At 42.0% G+C, this 16,291-nt stretch overlaps 1 protein-coding gene across 5 annotated transcripts in view; it reads left to right on the forward strand.

The window, feature by feature from the left end:
* LOC132868660 (TOM1-like protein 2) overlaps nucleotides 1–16,291 on the forward strand; it is a 121,235-nt gene that overhangs the window by 101,421 nt on the left and 3,523 nt on the right. For 2 of the 5 annotated variants that reach the window (XM_060901728.1, XM_060901729.1), the window contains exons 11-14: nucleotides 2,568–2,685; nucleotides 2,772–2,847; nucleotides 13,397–13,456; nucleotides 16,176–16,212. In XM_060901728.1, the coding sequence (XP_060757711.1) occupies nucleotides 2,568–2,685; nucleotides 2,772–2,847; nucleotides 13,397–13,456; nucleotides 16,176–16,212 (291 nt within the window). Of the gene's footprint in view, nucleotides 1–2,567; nucleotides 2,686–2,771; nucleotides 2,848–7,445; nucleotides 7,533–13,396; nucleotides 13,457–16,175; nucleotides 16,213–16,291 lie in introns of all 5 variants that reach the window. The other 3 variants (XM_060901730.1, XM_060901731.1, XM_060901732.1) reach the window with 2 other exon arrangements.

Below are 16,291 nucleotides of genomic sequence, written 5' to 3' on the forward strand. Positions count from 1 at the left end.
AGAAGCATGCCTGTATGTGATGCAGTGCCGTCTAAGGGCCCGAAGATCACGGGCACCCAGTATGGTTTTCCGGCCTTGACCCTTACGCACAGAGATTCTTCCAGATTCTCTGAATCTTTTGATGATATTATGCACTGTAGATGATGATATGTTCAAACTCTTTGCAATTTTACACTGTCAAACTCTTTTCTGATAGTGCTCCACTATTTGTCGGCGCAGAATTAGGGGGATTGGTGATCCTCTTCCCATCTTTACTTCTGAGAGCTGCTGCCACTCCAAGATGCTCTTTTTATACCCAGTCATGTTAATGACCTATTGCCAATTGACCTAATGAGTTGCAATTTGGTCCTCCAGCTGTTCCTTTTTTGTACCTTTAACTTTTCCAGCCTCTTATTGCCCCTGTCCCAACTTTTTTGAGATGTGTTGCTGTCATGAAATTTCAAATGAGCCAATATTTGGCATGAAATTTCAAAATGTCTCACTTTCGACATTTGATATGTTGTCTATGTTCTATTGTGAATACAATATCAGTTTTTGATATTTGTAAATTATTGCATTCCGTTTTTATTTACAATTTGTACTTTGTCCCAACTTTTTTGGAATCGGGGTTGTAAATAAAACCATATAAACCTTCACTTGAGGTTCGCGAACATATGGCGTACGTGTCACATTTCTGCCACATGTGTAGTGAATCCTTCAGGCTAACTGGCCAGCTGCGTAACTCAGAATAAAGGCGCTTTATCGGGCCTTGATCGACCTCATAATTTAGCCGATGCCAATAAGGTATACAGTGCTGAGCGTAAATTAGTACACCCCCTTTGAAAAGTAACATTTTAAACAATATCTCAATGAACACAAACAATTTCCAAAATGTTGACAAGACAAAGTTTAATATAACATCTGTTTAACTTATAACGTGAAAGTAAGGTTAATAATATAACTTAGATTACACATTTTTCAGTTTTACTCAAATTAGGGTGGTGCAAAAATGAGTACAGCCCACAACAAAAACTACTACATCTAGTACTTTGTATGGCCTCCATGATTTTTAATGACAGCACCAAGTCTTCTAGGCATGGAATGAACAAGTTGGCGACATTTTGCAACATCAATCTTTTTCCATTCTTCAACAATGACCTCTTTTAGTGGCTGGATGCTGGATGGAGAGTGATGCTCAACTTGTCTCTTCAGAATTCCCCATAGGTGTTCGACTGGGTTCAGATCAGGAGACATACTTGGCCACTGAATCACTTTCACCCTGTTCTTCTGAAATCCAACAGTGGCCTTAGATGTGTGTTTAGGATCATTGTCATGTGGGAAAAGTGCACAACGACCAAGGGCACGGAGTGATGGTAGCATCTTCTCTTTCAGTATAGAGCAATACATCTGTGAATTCATGATGCCATCAATGAAATGCAGCTCCCCGACACCAGCAGTACTCATGCAGCCCCACATAAGGACACTGCCACCACCATGTTTCACTGTAGGCACCAGGCATTTTTCTTTGTATTCCTCACCTTTGCAATGCCATACAGTTTTGAAGCCATCAGTTCCAAAAACATTTATCTTGGTCTCACCACTCCAGTGTATAGAGTCCCAGTAGTCTTCATCTTTGTCAGCATGGGCCCTGGCAAACTCTAGGTGGGCTTTTTTGTGCCTGGGCTTTAGGAGAGGCTTCTTTCGTGAATGGCATCCATGCATGCCATTCCTCTGCAGTGTACGCCGTATTGTGTCACGGGAAATAGTCACCCCAGTTTGGCTTTCTACTTCTTTAGATAACTGCAGTGAACTTGCATGCCGATTTTCTTCAACCCTTCTCATCAGAAGACGCTCCTGTCGAGGTGCTAACTTCCATGGACGACCTGGACGTCTCTGTGAGATGGTTGCAGTTCCATCTTTCTTAAATTTTTGTACCACTTTTGCTACAGTATTCTGACTGACAAGTAAAGCTTTGCTGATCTTCTTGTAGCCTTCACCTTTGTGGTGGGAAGAAATTATTTTCTTTGGGGAATTCTGAAGAGACAAGTTGAGCATCACTCTCCATCCAGCATCCAGTCACTAAAAGAGGTCATTGTTGAAGAATGGAAAAAGATTGATGTTGCAAAATGTCGCCAACTTGTTCATTCCATGCCTAGAAGACTTGGAGCTGTCATTAAAAATCATGGAGGCCCTACAAAGTACTAGATGTAGTAGTTTTTGTTGTGGGGTGTACTCATTTTTGCACCGCCCTAATTTGAGTAAAACTGAAAAATGTGTAATCTAAGTTTATATTATTAACCTTACTTTCATGTTATAAGTTAAACAGATGTTATATTAAACTTTTGTCTCGTCAACATTTTGGAAATTGTTTGTGTTCATTGAGATATTGTTTAAAATGTTACTTTTCAAAGGGGGTGCACTCATTTACGCTCAGCACTGTATAAAGCACCGTTATCGGCCGATCATAACGACCTCTTGATGTGTCGGGTGCGTCCTGAATAGTAATGCACCTGTTCTACCACTTCCACTCTTTTTTACAGATCAGTCAGTTATTCAGGTATTGACTTTATGATTATGCCTATGTTTAGATGTGGATTCCGAAAGTGTCAGCGGCACCCTGAGTGCACTGTCCACTCACAATCCTCGTGATGACTTCGACATGTTCGCCCAGACCAGAGGCAGCTCCCTTGCTGACCAGCGCAAAAAGTAAGCTCTCTGAATCCACATATTAAACTCCGTAATGCCACCAATGACTTGCTTCCTTTCTCAGTGTTTGCCGCTGTCTCTTCCAGTGTGAAATATGAAGACCCACAGGCTCTCGGTGGCCTGGCTTCTGCTCTCGACGTCCGACAGCAAAACACTACCGGGGTGAGTGCTGCGCTGCATGCTGGGAAATATCACTTCACTTTCTCCAGCGTGCAGTGCGTAATGTGATGTAGGGTTGCAACTGTATGGAGTGTTAATGGCTGACGAGACTCTTATTCTGCATAACTAATATCTGCATGGCCTGGGTGTGTGTTTACTGTAGCCCACTCTAGCTCTAACTAACCTCGTTAGCGACTGCTTTTCAGTCGAGGTTGCATCCTAATATTAAGGCTGCACTGAATTTCTATTTTAAATTTATGCTATGTATAGATTGACAGTTCTTATTTATAGATGATGGAAGCAGGTTTGTTGCCAGTGTTGGGTTAGGGTAGGGGAAGAAAGCTCACCAGGGCCATCCAATAGCATCGTTCAACTCATCTTGGTATGCTTTAATGTTTAAAAAAACCACACCATTTTATCTCCACTTATCACCAATTCATATGGATTACTCTCAAAAGTTATTTGGTCACTAACATTACACTATGGTACTGAAGATGAGTTTTTATCCCCCGCTGGCCGAAAGGCCCGAAGAGTGATTGTCGTGGCGATTTCCATCCGTCGGTCCGTCCCGTGAAGGATGCTCGCTTTCTGAAATCAACTCTTCTCACAATTTTTGGAGGAATTTCACGAAACTTGGTAGGATTCTTTGTTATATGTCGGTAACATGCATATTGCAGTTTCGTCCAATTGGGTCACGTTTTCCCAGAGTTACAGCCCTTGATTAACAACCTTGTACTTTCACAATTTCATGAGTGTGTTTTCCTTCTGACATCAACTCCTCTCAATTTGTGGAGGAATTTCACAAAGCTTGGCAAAAGGCCTTGTTGTATGTCGGTAGTATGCATATTGTTGTTGTTTTGTTCAATTCGGTCGCATTTTACCAGAGTTACAGCCCTTGATTAACAACCTTGTACTTTCAGAATTTCACGAAGGTGTGCTTGCATTCCGACATCAACTCGTCTCTGAATTTTTGGACGAATTTCTCGAAGCTTGGCGAAAGGCCTTGTTATATGACAGTAATACGCATATTGCGATTTTAATTTCGTTTGTGAAAATTTTACCCGAGTTTTGACCCTTGATTAAATAACTTGTACCGTGCCGGTGGTGTAGTGGTTAGCGCTGTCGCCTCACAGCAAGAAGGTCCGGGTTCGAGCCCCGTGGCCGGCAAGGGCCTTTCTGTGCGGAGTTTGCATGTTCTCCCCGTGTCTGCGTGGGTTTCCTCCGGGTGCTCCGGTTTCCCCCACAGTCCAAAGACATGCAGGTTAGGTTAACTGGTGACTCTAAATTGACCGTAGGTGTGAATGTGAGTGTGAATGGTTGTCTGTGTCTATGTGTCAGCCCTGTGATGACCTGGCGACTTGTCCAGGGTGTACCCCGCCTTTCGCCCGTAGTCAGCTGGGATAGGCTCCAGCTTGCCTGCGACCCTGTAGAAGGATAAAGCGGCTAGAGATAATGAGATGAGAACTTGTACTTTGACAGTTTCATGAGGGTGTACGCTCTTCGGAAATCAACTCCTGTCACAATTTGTGGAGGAATTTCACCAAACTTGGCGAAAGGCTTTGTTATGACCGCATATTGAAATTTCGTTTAATTCGGGCAAATTTTCCCAGAGTTATGCTCTTAGTCCGGGAGCCATGGGGTCGGACCCGGAATTTTTGGTTAAAGTTTTTTTTTTTGCTTTATCTTATAGATTTGAGGTAGCTCTTCAAGATTTAAGAGGGTGCCCGGTGATATCCCTTGGGCAATTTAATATATTAACCCTTTAATGCTCTATATGCCCAAATAATGGAAGAAAATACAAAAAAAATAATATCAGTGTAAATACTGATATTAAATGCACCAAGTTGGCTGTATCTGATAGGTATTCACATTTTTCTCTATATTTGTCATTCAAATACATCAAATGTGGATTAATTAACCCTTTCATAACTTTTCCAAATTAGCGATTTTTATACAAGTATCACATAAACTCTACAGTTAATACAAAATAATGATCAATATCTATGTAAGAACTATACAGCATGCAAAAGAACTATATACAGCATGCGCACGCACACACACTAATGACCAATAACTATGTAAAAGAACTGTATACAGCATGCATGCACTCACACCAGTGATCCACTATGTAAACGAACTATATACAGCATGCATACACTCACACCAGTGATCCACTATGTAAACGAACTATATACAGCATGCATACACTCACACCAGTGATCCACTATGTAAACGAACTATATACAGCATGCATACACTCACACCAGTGATCCACTATGTAAACGAACTATATACAGCATGCAATAGAACTATATACAGCATGCATATACACTCACACCAGTGATCCACTATGTAAAAGAACTATATACAGCATGCAATAGAACTATATACAGCATGCATATACACTCACACCAGTGATCCACTATGTAAAACTACAGTATGCAATATATCAAGCATGCAAAATGGCATATACAGCATGCGCGCACACACACACACACACACACACACACACACACAAGAATAGCAAAAGATACTGATTTTCAATTAACCAAATTGGCTGTACAGTATTCATGCTTTACTGTCATTCAAATTAGTCAAACGTGTAATTGACCCTTTCATAAATTTGCAAAATTAACAATTTTGATACAAGAACTACAGTACATAAAGCATGTACGTGCATGCATGCATGCACACGCGCACACATACACACGCACACACACTAATGAGCAATAATTATGTAAAATAATTACATACAGTATGCAAACACACACAAAACACAAACTATTTAAGGAAAGAACTAAGAGTTAAGATGAAAAAAAAAAACCCTCTGAACCCTTTTTCTGAAATTCTGTGGTGCTAAATCTCTACTCTGGAGCATCCTACTTGAAAGCAAGCACAAAACTTGTGCAAGACACACTATTGACAGAACAACTGCATTTAGAGTTGCAGGGATTTTTACTCTTGCAGCTACATCTGATCATCTTCAAAATGTAATCCGGTGCCAGTTTGATATTTCCAGGTACACTTGTTGGGATCAGTGCTTTGTTCTGTGTGTCTTTAGTCCATCCAAATTCCTCAGGATTTAGTTCAAGTGGACGATTATCCAGAGTTCTCCATAATATTGCTTGAAAATGTGCTCTTTTCACATTTTCAAGAAATGCCTCTGTTGTTGGTGGAAGAGCAGCCAGGTTTGGTGAGGATAAATAACCTTTTTCATTCTTTTTCCCCCATACCACCAACCTTGTGTGTGACATGCTGTTACTGCCTCGAATGCCATAACACGCTGAGACAAAGTCAGTGGCTTCAATAGTGACTTGCTGGAATGGCACATTAATGTTTCCAATTGACGATAAATGATACCCAGCTTTAAGGGTCTTGATGACTGAGCCTTTTCCAATGCCAAAATAGGACGCCACAGTGTCGCATCCTCATATGGCATGGGCCAAACTCATCCTATTATGTGAACAAACACAAAAATAAGTATGATATATAGACTTTGGTGAACATAAAGTGAAGAATGTCAAAATGTCAGAATTTAGGCTATGACTGCAGCACATCCAACAATAAAGGGCCAATATCCGGAATTGCCCAAGGGATATCACCGGGCACCCTCTCTTATCTTAATGAGTAGACCTTGGACAACAACAAACAGCAAAAAAAAAAACTTTAACCGACGAAGCCAGGTTCAGCCAAATTTGGGCCTTTGGCTCCCGGACTATCTTGATTATTAACAAACTTGTACTTTGGCAATTTCATCAAGGTGTGCTTGCTTTCTGAAATCAACTTCCCTCGCGATTTTTATTATCCCCCGCTGGCCGAAAGGCCCGAAGGGGGGTTATGTCATGGCGATGTCCGTCCCAGGAAGGGTGCTCACCTTCTGAAATCAACTCCTCTCACAATTTTTGGAGGAATTTCACGAAACTTGACAGGATTCTTTGTTATATGTCGGTAATACGCATATTGCAATTTCGTTCAATTCAGTCGCATTTAACCAGAGTTATGGCACAGTTGCCAGCGGGGGATATTGTGCTCTCAGAGCGCTCTTGTTTATTATGACAGAGGTTTACATGGTTGTAAAATCTGACTCAGGCTTGGAAAGCAGATAAATTGCAGATCTAACTGGGAAACATGCAAACATTACCACAGTAAAATACTAATTACAATCCTGTAGCAACTAAACCAAGCCTTATCAACTTTGAATCTGTGAATAAAAGTACATGAAGCGATTGGATAATCATTTATCACCATATACAGGAAAACTGATTACAGCTGGTGTTCAGTGCCAGGCGCTGTTGAGTGTTGACATCAGGTTAAAGTCACTGTGCTGTGTTACTATAGTGCAGACTTTACTGATCAGCCCACTGGCCAAAGTTTATTCCCTTTTTTCATTCCACCTTTCTAAGGGGATTCTGTTATCTTTTGTCACTCCATTTTTATCTCTATTAATAGAGTTCTGCACCTTAAAGATGGCAGTCACGTGTCCTTTCTATGTTTCTCTTTCGACATTTTTTTTTTCTTTATTCCTATCTTTCCTTCTTTTTCTCTGTATGGGGGTGGGGGGTGGGTGGGTGAGATTTGGGTTCTGCTTCACATTTGTAAAGTGTTTTGTGTTGTTGATTCAGCCGAGTGTAAAGGGTGATAACGCAGAGTTGGAGCCCATAGACAGCTGGCTCATTACCCAAGGAATGGTGAGGACTTCACCAGTAGCATTGTCTCCTCCTCAGTGTCCTCCTACGTCCATCCACTACATCATCCCTACCCCCTCACCACCGCTAAACAAGCCCATCCCATACAGTAAAAGGGAGAGCCTGCTTAACCATCTTCATTAAAGTATTATAGACTTTGATGTCATAGAATTGAATTATTCAGTATTCGATTTCCCTGGTCAGTCATTTGATTACAAAGGTTTGTTTAACAGCTGTACCAAATGCACACAGCAATAATTAATTTAAATGCTCTTTTCATATTTCATATACGTAGTTTTGCTTTAACCGGACACTTTTTCTGAAACCATAGGCTTTGTCCTTTCAGAGAATCCCGAGCTTTGCAGAATACTTCAAGGTCTGCAAATTTCCTTTTCGGGCCTTCACTCTGTCCCTTTTACTGTGGGTCACTCAATCCTCCTCTGTCTTCCCTGCATAGTATGACTGCTGAAATGAAAAGTCCTGCTTGTTCCTTGGAGCAGGTGTGGATTTTCATTACATAAAAGCAGGATCTGGCCTTTTAGGTTTAACCAAGATGGCCCAGTCCTGGTTCACTGAAGGATCATGCTGGTATAGTGTATATTTGGGGGGGGGAGGATATATTTAAAAAAGACTTATCAGAGCAAGACTTTTCATGTGATAATATAGTGCCTTGTATAAATAAGTATTGACACCCCTGGAGTCAATCCCAGCTGACTTTGGGCGAGGGGCAGGGTGCCAGTCTATCGCAGGGTTCCCCCGATTATTGTTTGTTTCAAACTGAAATGGGACATATTGGGGATTTTTTTTTTTTTTTAACCATTTGATTTAACCAATCACAGATGGCTACAATTACAGCTGCAAGTCTTCTGGAATGTGTCTATCAGCTTTGCACATCTGGATCCTGGGGGTCAATACTTATGCAGGGCACTGTGCCATTTTTTGATTTGCACAACGCAAAACTTGTGTGGTCTAGATGGCACGTTTCAATACTGGTACAGCTTCATGCGCAGGGCTGGCACACACTTATTACTGATGAGCCGTGCTCAACCATTTGACACTCATTTATAGGTTTTGTTACAATAATTACCGACTCTGCATTTATATGCTGATCCCGCAGCTGTGCAGTAAGAGCTTTTCCACTCACGGTCTTTATTTATTATGAAATAATGCTATGGCTAACTCCATTTCATAATGACTAGATGACTATCGTGATTAAATGACTAGCATGCTTATCCTGTTCTAGAACTGACGTTTGACACACTTAGGGTTTACTAATCCAACTTTAATCCAGTTGTAGTTAAATCCAAATTCATAATTATATTTCACATTTTATGTAGAATAGAAAGTTAGAATATTTGCACCCAGTTTAGATATTTATCCCAAGGTTTGCTAGTGAGCGTGGTTTACACAACTCTGGTTTACATCATATAATAGTCTACTTTTAGTTAACTTGCCCATACTTGGTTTAATTACAGGACATAATACTTAGAATACCATTAGTGAGCTTGCTAGCAAACTTGGCTAGCTAATGTTGGTAGAAGTAATCTTGGGTAACAGTGGTGGACAAATCAAAAATTTTAGCTAGCTCAAGTAAAATCGCTGATGTGCTGCCCAGTCCAGTTTTTGCGTTGCTCTAATTGAATAGGTGAAAAGCGTGGAAGCTAATGTAATGTGATAACGCATGGCGAGTTAGTTAAAGGTAGACCGCCTTTCAGATTTTTCAAATGTAGGTCATAAAAAGAATTTTCCCTGACACCTAATTATTTTTGTTTAGTGGACCGAAAGCTACTGAATTCCAATCACAGACCTCCAATTTTATTAGGTTTTTTTTTTAATAGAACAATTAGTGAATTTAGGGCCTCGTGGCCCTAAATCCTCTGCTATTTTTTCCTGCTTCACCATGACCCAATACAAGATACTATGTCATGCATCACGTGGTGGGCTTTCCCCATTCGCGTAAGGCATTGTGGGATACAAATTTGAAACAGGAGAGAAAAATGGAGGACGCAAATGAAATGTGAAAGACCGACTACAGTAACAGAAAGCGAGAAGAAAAGACGTTATGTTGCGAAGGAAAGGAAATGCAGGACCAAACTAGTAAATATCGGCGGTCAGCGAGCACCTCGGTGTGATCAGCTGTTCGTTTAGCAACAAAATGATGTAACGGTCAGTGCACGGTCAAGGTAAACCTGTAGATGGCAGTAATGCAACACTGTGGATGCCAGCTGCCGTAAAACCCAAAAGAAGAAGAAGGTGGTAAACCTGCGCATGCGCACACCGGACTTCCTCTGTCTGCTTGACTGCGCAAAGCGAGTGATTTCATGCGCATTATTTGCTCGGGAATCCCCTCAAATTAAATAACTTCTCAGCTACAGAATGGCCTGGGGAACTAAATTTCACCCGTTTTATGAACTCGAAAGGCCGTCTAGCTTTAAGTGCATTAATACAGACTGAGCTTTATGCACATCATCTTTGTGCCCTGGGCAAAAAAGTTTTCCACTAATGAAGTGTAGTTTTCCATCCTCCCATCACACGAAAAAGATATTCAAGTCTGGCTAGTTTCTCAGTATTTTCTCTCATGAAATGTATGTTTTGATGAGGAGAGTTGTATGATGGCTTGTGCTATAGTGTTTTCACATGCACTGTATATCCAAAAGTATGCACAGGACCCCTGACCATCACACCTATATGTGGGCCAAACTGTTGCCACAGAGAGAGTATAGAATGTCTTTTTATGCTGTAGCATTAAGATTTCTCATCACTCAAACCAAAGGGCACAAGCCTGTTCCAGCTTAATAGTGGTTTGCCAAACGCACATTGGCCTGCATAGATCCCAGACCTCAACCCTACTGCAAATATTTGGGATGAACAGGAACACAGATGGGGGTGGCACGGTGGTGTAGTGGTTAGCACTGTCACCTCACAGCAAGAAGGTCCTGGATTCAAGCCCAGCGGCTGACGAGGGCCTTTCTGTGCGGAGTTTGCATGTTCTCCCCGTGTCTGTGTGGGTTTCCTCCGGGTGCTCCGGTTTCCCCTACAGTCCAAAAACGTGCAGGTTAGGTTAACTGGTGACTCTAAATTGACCGTAGATGTGAATGTGAGTGTGAATGGTTGTTTGTCTCTGTGTCAGCCCTGCGATAACCTGGCGACTTGTCCAGGGTGTACCCCGCCTCTCACCCATATTCAGCTGGGATAGGCTCCAGCTTGTCTGCGACCCTGTAGAACAGGATAAGCGGCTACAAATAATGGATGGATGGATGGAACACCGATGGCATTCCAGGCCTTCTTGCCTTACATCAGTGTCCAATCATACCAAATCCCCACAGCCACATTCGAAAACATAGTGGAACACCTACCCAGAAGAGTGAAGGCTGTTATAGCAGCAGGCACCTACTCATTCATGCAGTTATTGAATCAGCCAATCGTGTGGCAGCATTGCAATGCATAAAATCTTGCAGCTTTGGGTAATGTTCATATCAACTATCAGAATGGGGAGAAAATGTGATTTCATTGATCTTGACTGTGGCATGATTATTGGGCTGGTTTGAGTCCTTTTGTAACCGTTGATCGTCTGGGATTTTCACACACAACAGTCTCTAGAGTTTACTCAGCATGCTGCAATAAATGGAAAAGCATCCAGTGAGTCAGAGTTCTGCGGACGGAAACGCCTTGTCGATGAGAGAGGACAACAGAGAACGGCGAGACTGGTTCAAGCCGAGAAAGGCTACAGTAACTTGGATAACCACTCTGTACAGTTGTGGTAAACAGAAAAACATCTCAGAATGCACAGCACGTTGAACCTTGAGGCAGATGGGCTACAACGGCAGAAGATCAAATAGAGTTCCATTTCTGTCAGCCAAGAACAGAAAGCTGAAGCTGCGGTGGGAACAGGATCATCAAAACTGGATAGTAGAGGACTGGAAAAATGTAGCCTGGTCTGCTGAATTTTGATTTCTGCTGAGGAACACCGATAGTAGGGTCAGAATTTGGTGCCAACAGCATGAATCAATGGACCCAACCTGCCTTGTGTCAACAGTCCAGGCTGGTGGGGGTGGTGTAATGGTGTGGGGAAAGTTTTCTTGGCACACTTTGGGCCTGTTAATAGCAATCAATCATTGCTTGAATGCCACAGACTATTTGAGTATTGTTGCTGACTATGTGCATGCCTTCATGCTCACAATGTACCATCTTCTAATGGCAACTTCCCGCATGATGATGTACCTCTTCACAAAGCAAAGGTCGTCTCAAACTGGTTTCATGAAAATGACGGAGAGTTCAGTGATCTTCAGTGGCCTTCCCAGTCACAGGACCTGAATCTAGTAGAACATCTTTGAGATGTGGTAGAATGAGAGATTCACAACATGAGTGCACCTGAAAAATCTGCAAGAATCGCATGATGCACTCATGTCAACATTGACCAGAATCTCAAATGAATGTTTCCAACATCTTGTAGAATCCATCTCTCTCTGTGGCCATCCTCATATTTGAGGGTCAGCGATCCTAGGAGACGTGCTCCTCCAACCCTGCCTGTCCCGTGCCAAGGCAGAGCACACGGCACCGGTCAGGCCCATCCAGTCTTGAATTTCATTCATCCATCCATCCCCTAGGCCAACCTCTTGATCTAGTCCCCTCCACTCGGTTCTCCAGGATAGTGCATGTTAGACCAATAGAATTCACTTGGGTGTTTAAAATCCACCGGAGGGACCCAAGCCCTCATCTGGCTTCATACCACCAGCTTGGTGGGGTTTTTCTCGGGGTTGTCTCCCCTAGATCTGCCAGGTTCTGCCAAACCAGGGGCGGCGTGTGGAGCCACGCCAGACGATCTTTATGTGCTAGGCTAGGTGGTGAGGCTGTTAATCCATGCCATGATTAATTGAGGCAGAGTATAGCGTTCCTAATAAGGTGTTTGGCGAGTGTATATACCAATAGGAGTAGCGCCCCCCCCCCCCCCCCATATGTTGAACTTTTCTGCTCTGCAACAATAAACAGCCCAGACGTAAAATCTACTTGTCGTGGTCCTGGATGCCTGGGTTACGGTTTTGTCCACCTCTGTGCAAGATCGCTACATAGCTGGTGACATTAGTGCCATGTTCTATTTCCGCATAGCTGGCTATATGAGGAATTTTTTTTTTTTTTTTAGTTTCACGTTTAAGAGCACACATCACTGGACTCTGTGGCCGATGTGTTTTTTGTCCACCCTCCCAATGTGGGTGCAAACAGAACTAAATAGGAAAGCAATAGAAAAGTGCTTGTGGGTTGTGTTAATCAGGATGAGTGTTTCGGGACATGGCTGAAGCACCCGAGGTAAACGTAACACATTGTAGGACGTTTTAACTGTTGAGCGCTTTGTAATGATTTCGAGCTGCTTTGGAGCTTGAGTGTAAGTTTGCAGAAGTCAGTCAACTTTCTTGTCGCAGGGAATTCCTTTCAGTTACACACATCAGCATTTTCATCGAAGAACATCCTAATGTCCCAACATACACATTTATGTCTTGAATATAAGAATCATTTTGTAGAATGTCTGCAGCCATTGATCAGAGCTGTTGAACTGTGGTTTTTGTTTTTTGGGGGGCTTTTTCTTCTTCTCTGGCTGAGCTTCACCATACTTCTCTCCAGACAGCTCCTCATTTTTCACTCTGCCTCTCACTGCATGCTGTACAATATAGCAACTTTCTTGCTTAAGTGTGTGTGTGAGGCTGTGTGAATCCATGTCTACTGTGATTTGCATGTGTTGCTGCTGTTATTTTCCTCGTAGAGCTCCTTGTGATTTTATGGTTGTTTTTGTTTTGTTTTTGTTTCGGGGGGGCGGCGGCTTTATTTGGTGGCTTTGCGGGGGCCCTTGGTTTGTCCATGGCTTTGCTCCATAGATTCCTGTATCGCAGTCTTCTGTCATGGATGACATTGAGGAGTGGCTCGGTGCTGATGTGGTGAGAATTCTTTACCTTGATTTCATTCTCTCTTTGTTTTTGCCATCGCATTCCACGTCCATGTCATGTAACCCAGTAAGTCTATATAGGTTCCTTAACTTCATATATGTGCTTGGCAGTTGATCAATCATATTAACACAGTCCGCAGTCAAGCTTGCCTTGCGTCTGTACTCATATCATTGTTTTTTTTTAACTGGGGTTTAAAAAAAAAACAGATTTATAGCAATGGGAAGTCATGTAGTAAGGTTGTCTGTCACTTGGCTTGTTTGTGTGCACTAAAATGCTAATTATGAGAATGGTGATCGCTGAATGTTTCAGTAAAATGGTGCAAATTGCTCTGTGGGTCCAGTGAAATGTCCTCATACCTGGCTGGATTGTATTGTTTTTGTGTTGACCAAATGAAAATGGTATTTTAAATCTGAAGTGATATGTTCATTGCCTTCAGTGAAGGAATGTTTGCATTAAAACTGTTTTGATATTGTGAAGGTGCTCTAGAAGGTGGGTATCATTTAAAGGAATGCTCCATTGTCTTTCAACCAAATCTCATTTCTTTTCTGGTTCTGGAAATATACTTGCAAATCTGTCTGCATTTCAAGCCCTGATTTGTTCAATTCCAACCAAATAAAGGCAAAATAAATAAATCTGCCTGTTTCACTAACTGAAACACATGGATGCTGATTTTTAAAAATTTATTATTATTATTAACCGGTGAGTGGCCTAGTGGTTAGCGTGTCCGCCTCTCGATCGGGAGATCGCGAGTTCTACTCACGATCGGGTCATACCAAAGACCATCATAAAAATGGTGCCTATTGCCATCTGGCAAGGCACGCTGCAATGCAGATGCGAGTGGGGAGTCAAACTCTCGCAGTTACCAGAGGACTAATCCCCACTGTAACCCTAGCTATGTAATATAGGTGAGAGGCCGAGGGCTACGAAACGGAGATTGGCGCTGCCAAACCATTGGCGCCGTGAATGGTGCGGGAAAGACTTTTATTATTATTATTATTATTATTATTATTATTATTATTATTAATGGGTGTGTTTTTTTTCTTTTTTTGCCTGAGACAAATCATTTTCGAAAGCCCTGGGTTGACTTTAAACTTTTCAACGCTTATGATCAGTGATGCGACGATTTTTGGGATCGACTTCAACGCAAACTGAAAGCAGGATTGCAACTTGACATGCAGGATATACAACCCCAATTCCAAAAAAGTTGAGACACTGTGAAGAAAAAATAATAAGAAGCCTTTTACACGTACACTCAAACACTGTGTGTGTGTATACACGCACACCCAGAGCAGTGGGCAGCTATGTTGCAACACACGGGGAGCAGTTGGGGGTGAGGTGCCTTGCTCAAAGGCAATTCAGCCCAACCTCAGGTCATGGGCGCCCCTGCATGTCTTTGGGGGAAACCGGAGCACCCAGAGGAAACCCACGGAGACGCGGGGAGAACATGCAAACTCCACACAGAAAGGCCCCCATTGACTGCTGGGCTTGAACCCAGAACCTTCTTGCTGTGAGGTGACCATGCTAACCACTACACCACCATGCCACCATGAAGATTTGCAAATCATGGCAAGCTTGTATTTCACTGAAAATAGTACAAAGACAACATATCAAATGTTGAAACTGAGAACTTGTATATTTTTCAAAAAATAACACAATTTCTCAGTTTCAACACTGATGTGCTGTCTTTGTACTATTTTCAATGAAATACAGGGTTTCCTTGATTTTGAAAATTATCAAATTCTGTTTTTATTCACGGGCGACACGGTGGTGTAGTGGTTAGCATTGTGATCTCACAGCAAGAAGGTCCGGGTTCGAGCCCCGTGGCCGGCGAGGGCCTTTCTGTGCGGAGTTTGAATGTTCTCCCCGTGTCCGCGTGGGTTTCCTCCGGGTGCTCCGGTTTCCCCCACAGTCCAAAGACATGCAGGTTAGGTTAACTGGTAACTCTAAATTGACCGTAGGTGTGAATGTGAGTGTGAATGGTTGTGTGTGTCTATGTGTCAGCCCTGTGATGACCTGGATGGATGTTCTTTTTTTTATTTACAATTTACCCAGTGTCCCAACTTTTTTGGAATTGGGGTTGTATTAAAAATATAGTTTATTCAAAGAAAATTAAATATTGTCGCATTTATCAGCAAGTTAATTAATGCAGCTAGCTTTGCTGTTTGCTGCTTGACACTGCATAATACACGTGCTTCATAATATGGGTTTTGAAATATGGGGGGGGGGTTCATCTCCAGACTAATCATTCAAGACCACGTTCATTTTCAACTTGCCAAGTTGTCCTATAAATTATCAATTCTTTATCCAAAGTATAATGAGAGAATGTTCGCTGTTAGGGCAGGAAAGATATAGCTAGAAAATCAAATGAGCTGTAGCATAGTGTAATGGAAAAAGTTGCCATACACTAAAGGCTTTATTTGCAAAATAATAATAATAGTGTTTTCCCGAAACATTTATTTATGGCCCCAACCACTGACCTTTAGGCTTCAGTTAAACGTGAGTCTTGAGTAAACATGTTTCCTGTTCCGTTCTATGTTTCTGTTTGTAGTAAACTTTTTAAAATTGCACATGTTGTAGACACAGTAAATAGTTGAAAACCACTGGAGTATTCCTTTAACTTTGATTTAGACATGGGCCAAAAGGTCAACCATATAATAAATAATCCAGTAATTGAACAATACAAATAAAAAATGTTGTTTCTCTTGAATAGAAAGGTGATGAGGCTGAGGAAGGCGTGACCAGTGAAGGTAGGAAGTGTAAAACCATGTGTTAACTTGGTAAACCCGTGAATTTTCGATCGCAGCCAGCACTGCTGACGAATTGCCC

The sequence above is a fragment of the Neoarius graeffei genome, chromosome 20 (genome assembly GCF_027579695.1).
Source record: "Neoarius graeffei isolate fNeoGra1 chromosome 20, fNeoGra1.pri, whole genome shotgun sequence".
Classification (NCBI taxonomy): Eukaryota; Metazoa; Chordata; class Actinopteri; order Siluriformes; family Ariidae; genus Neoarius; species Neoarius graeffei.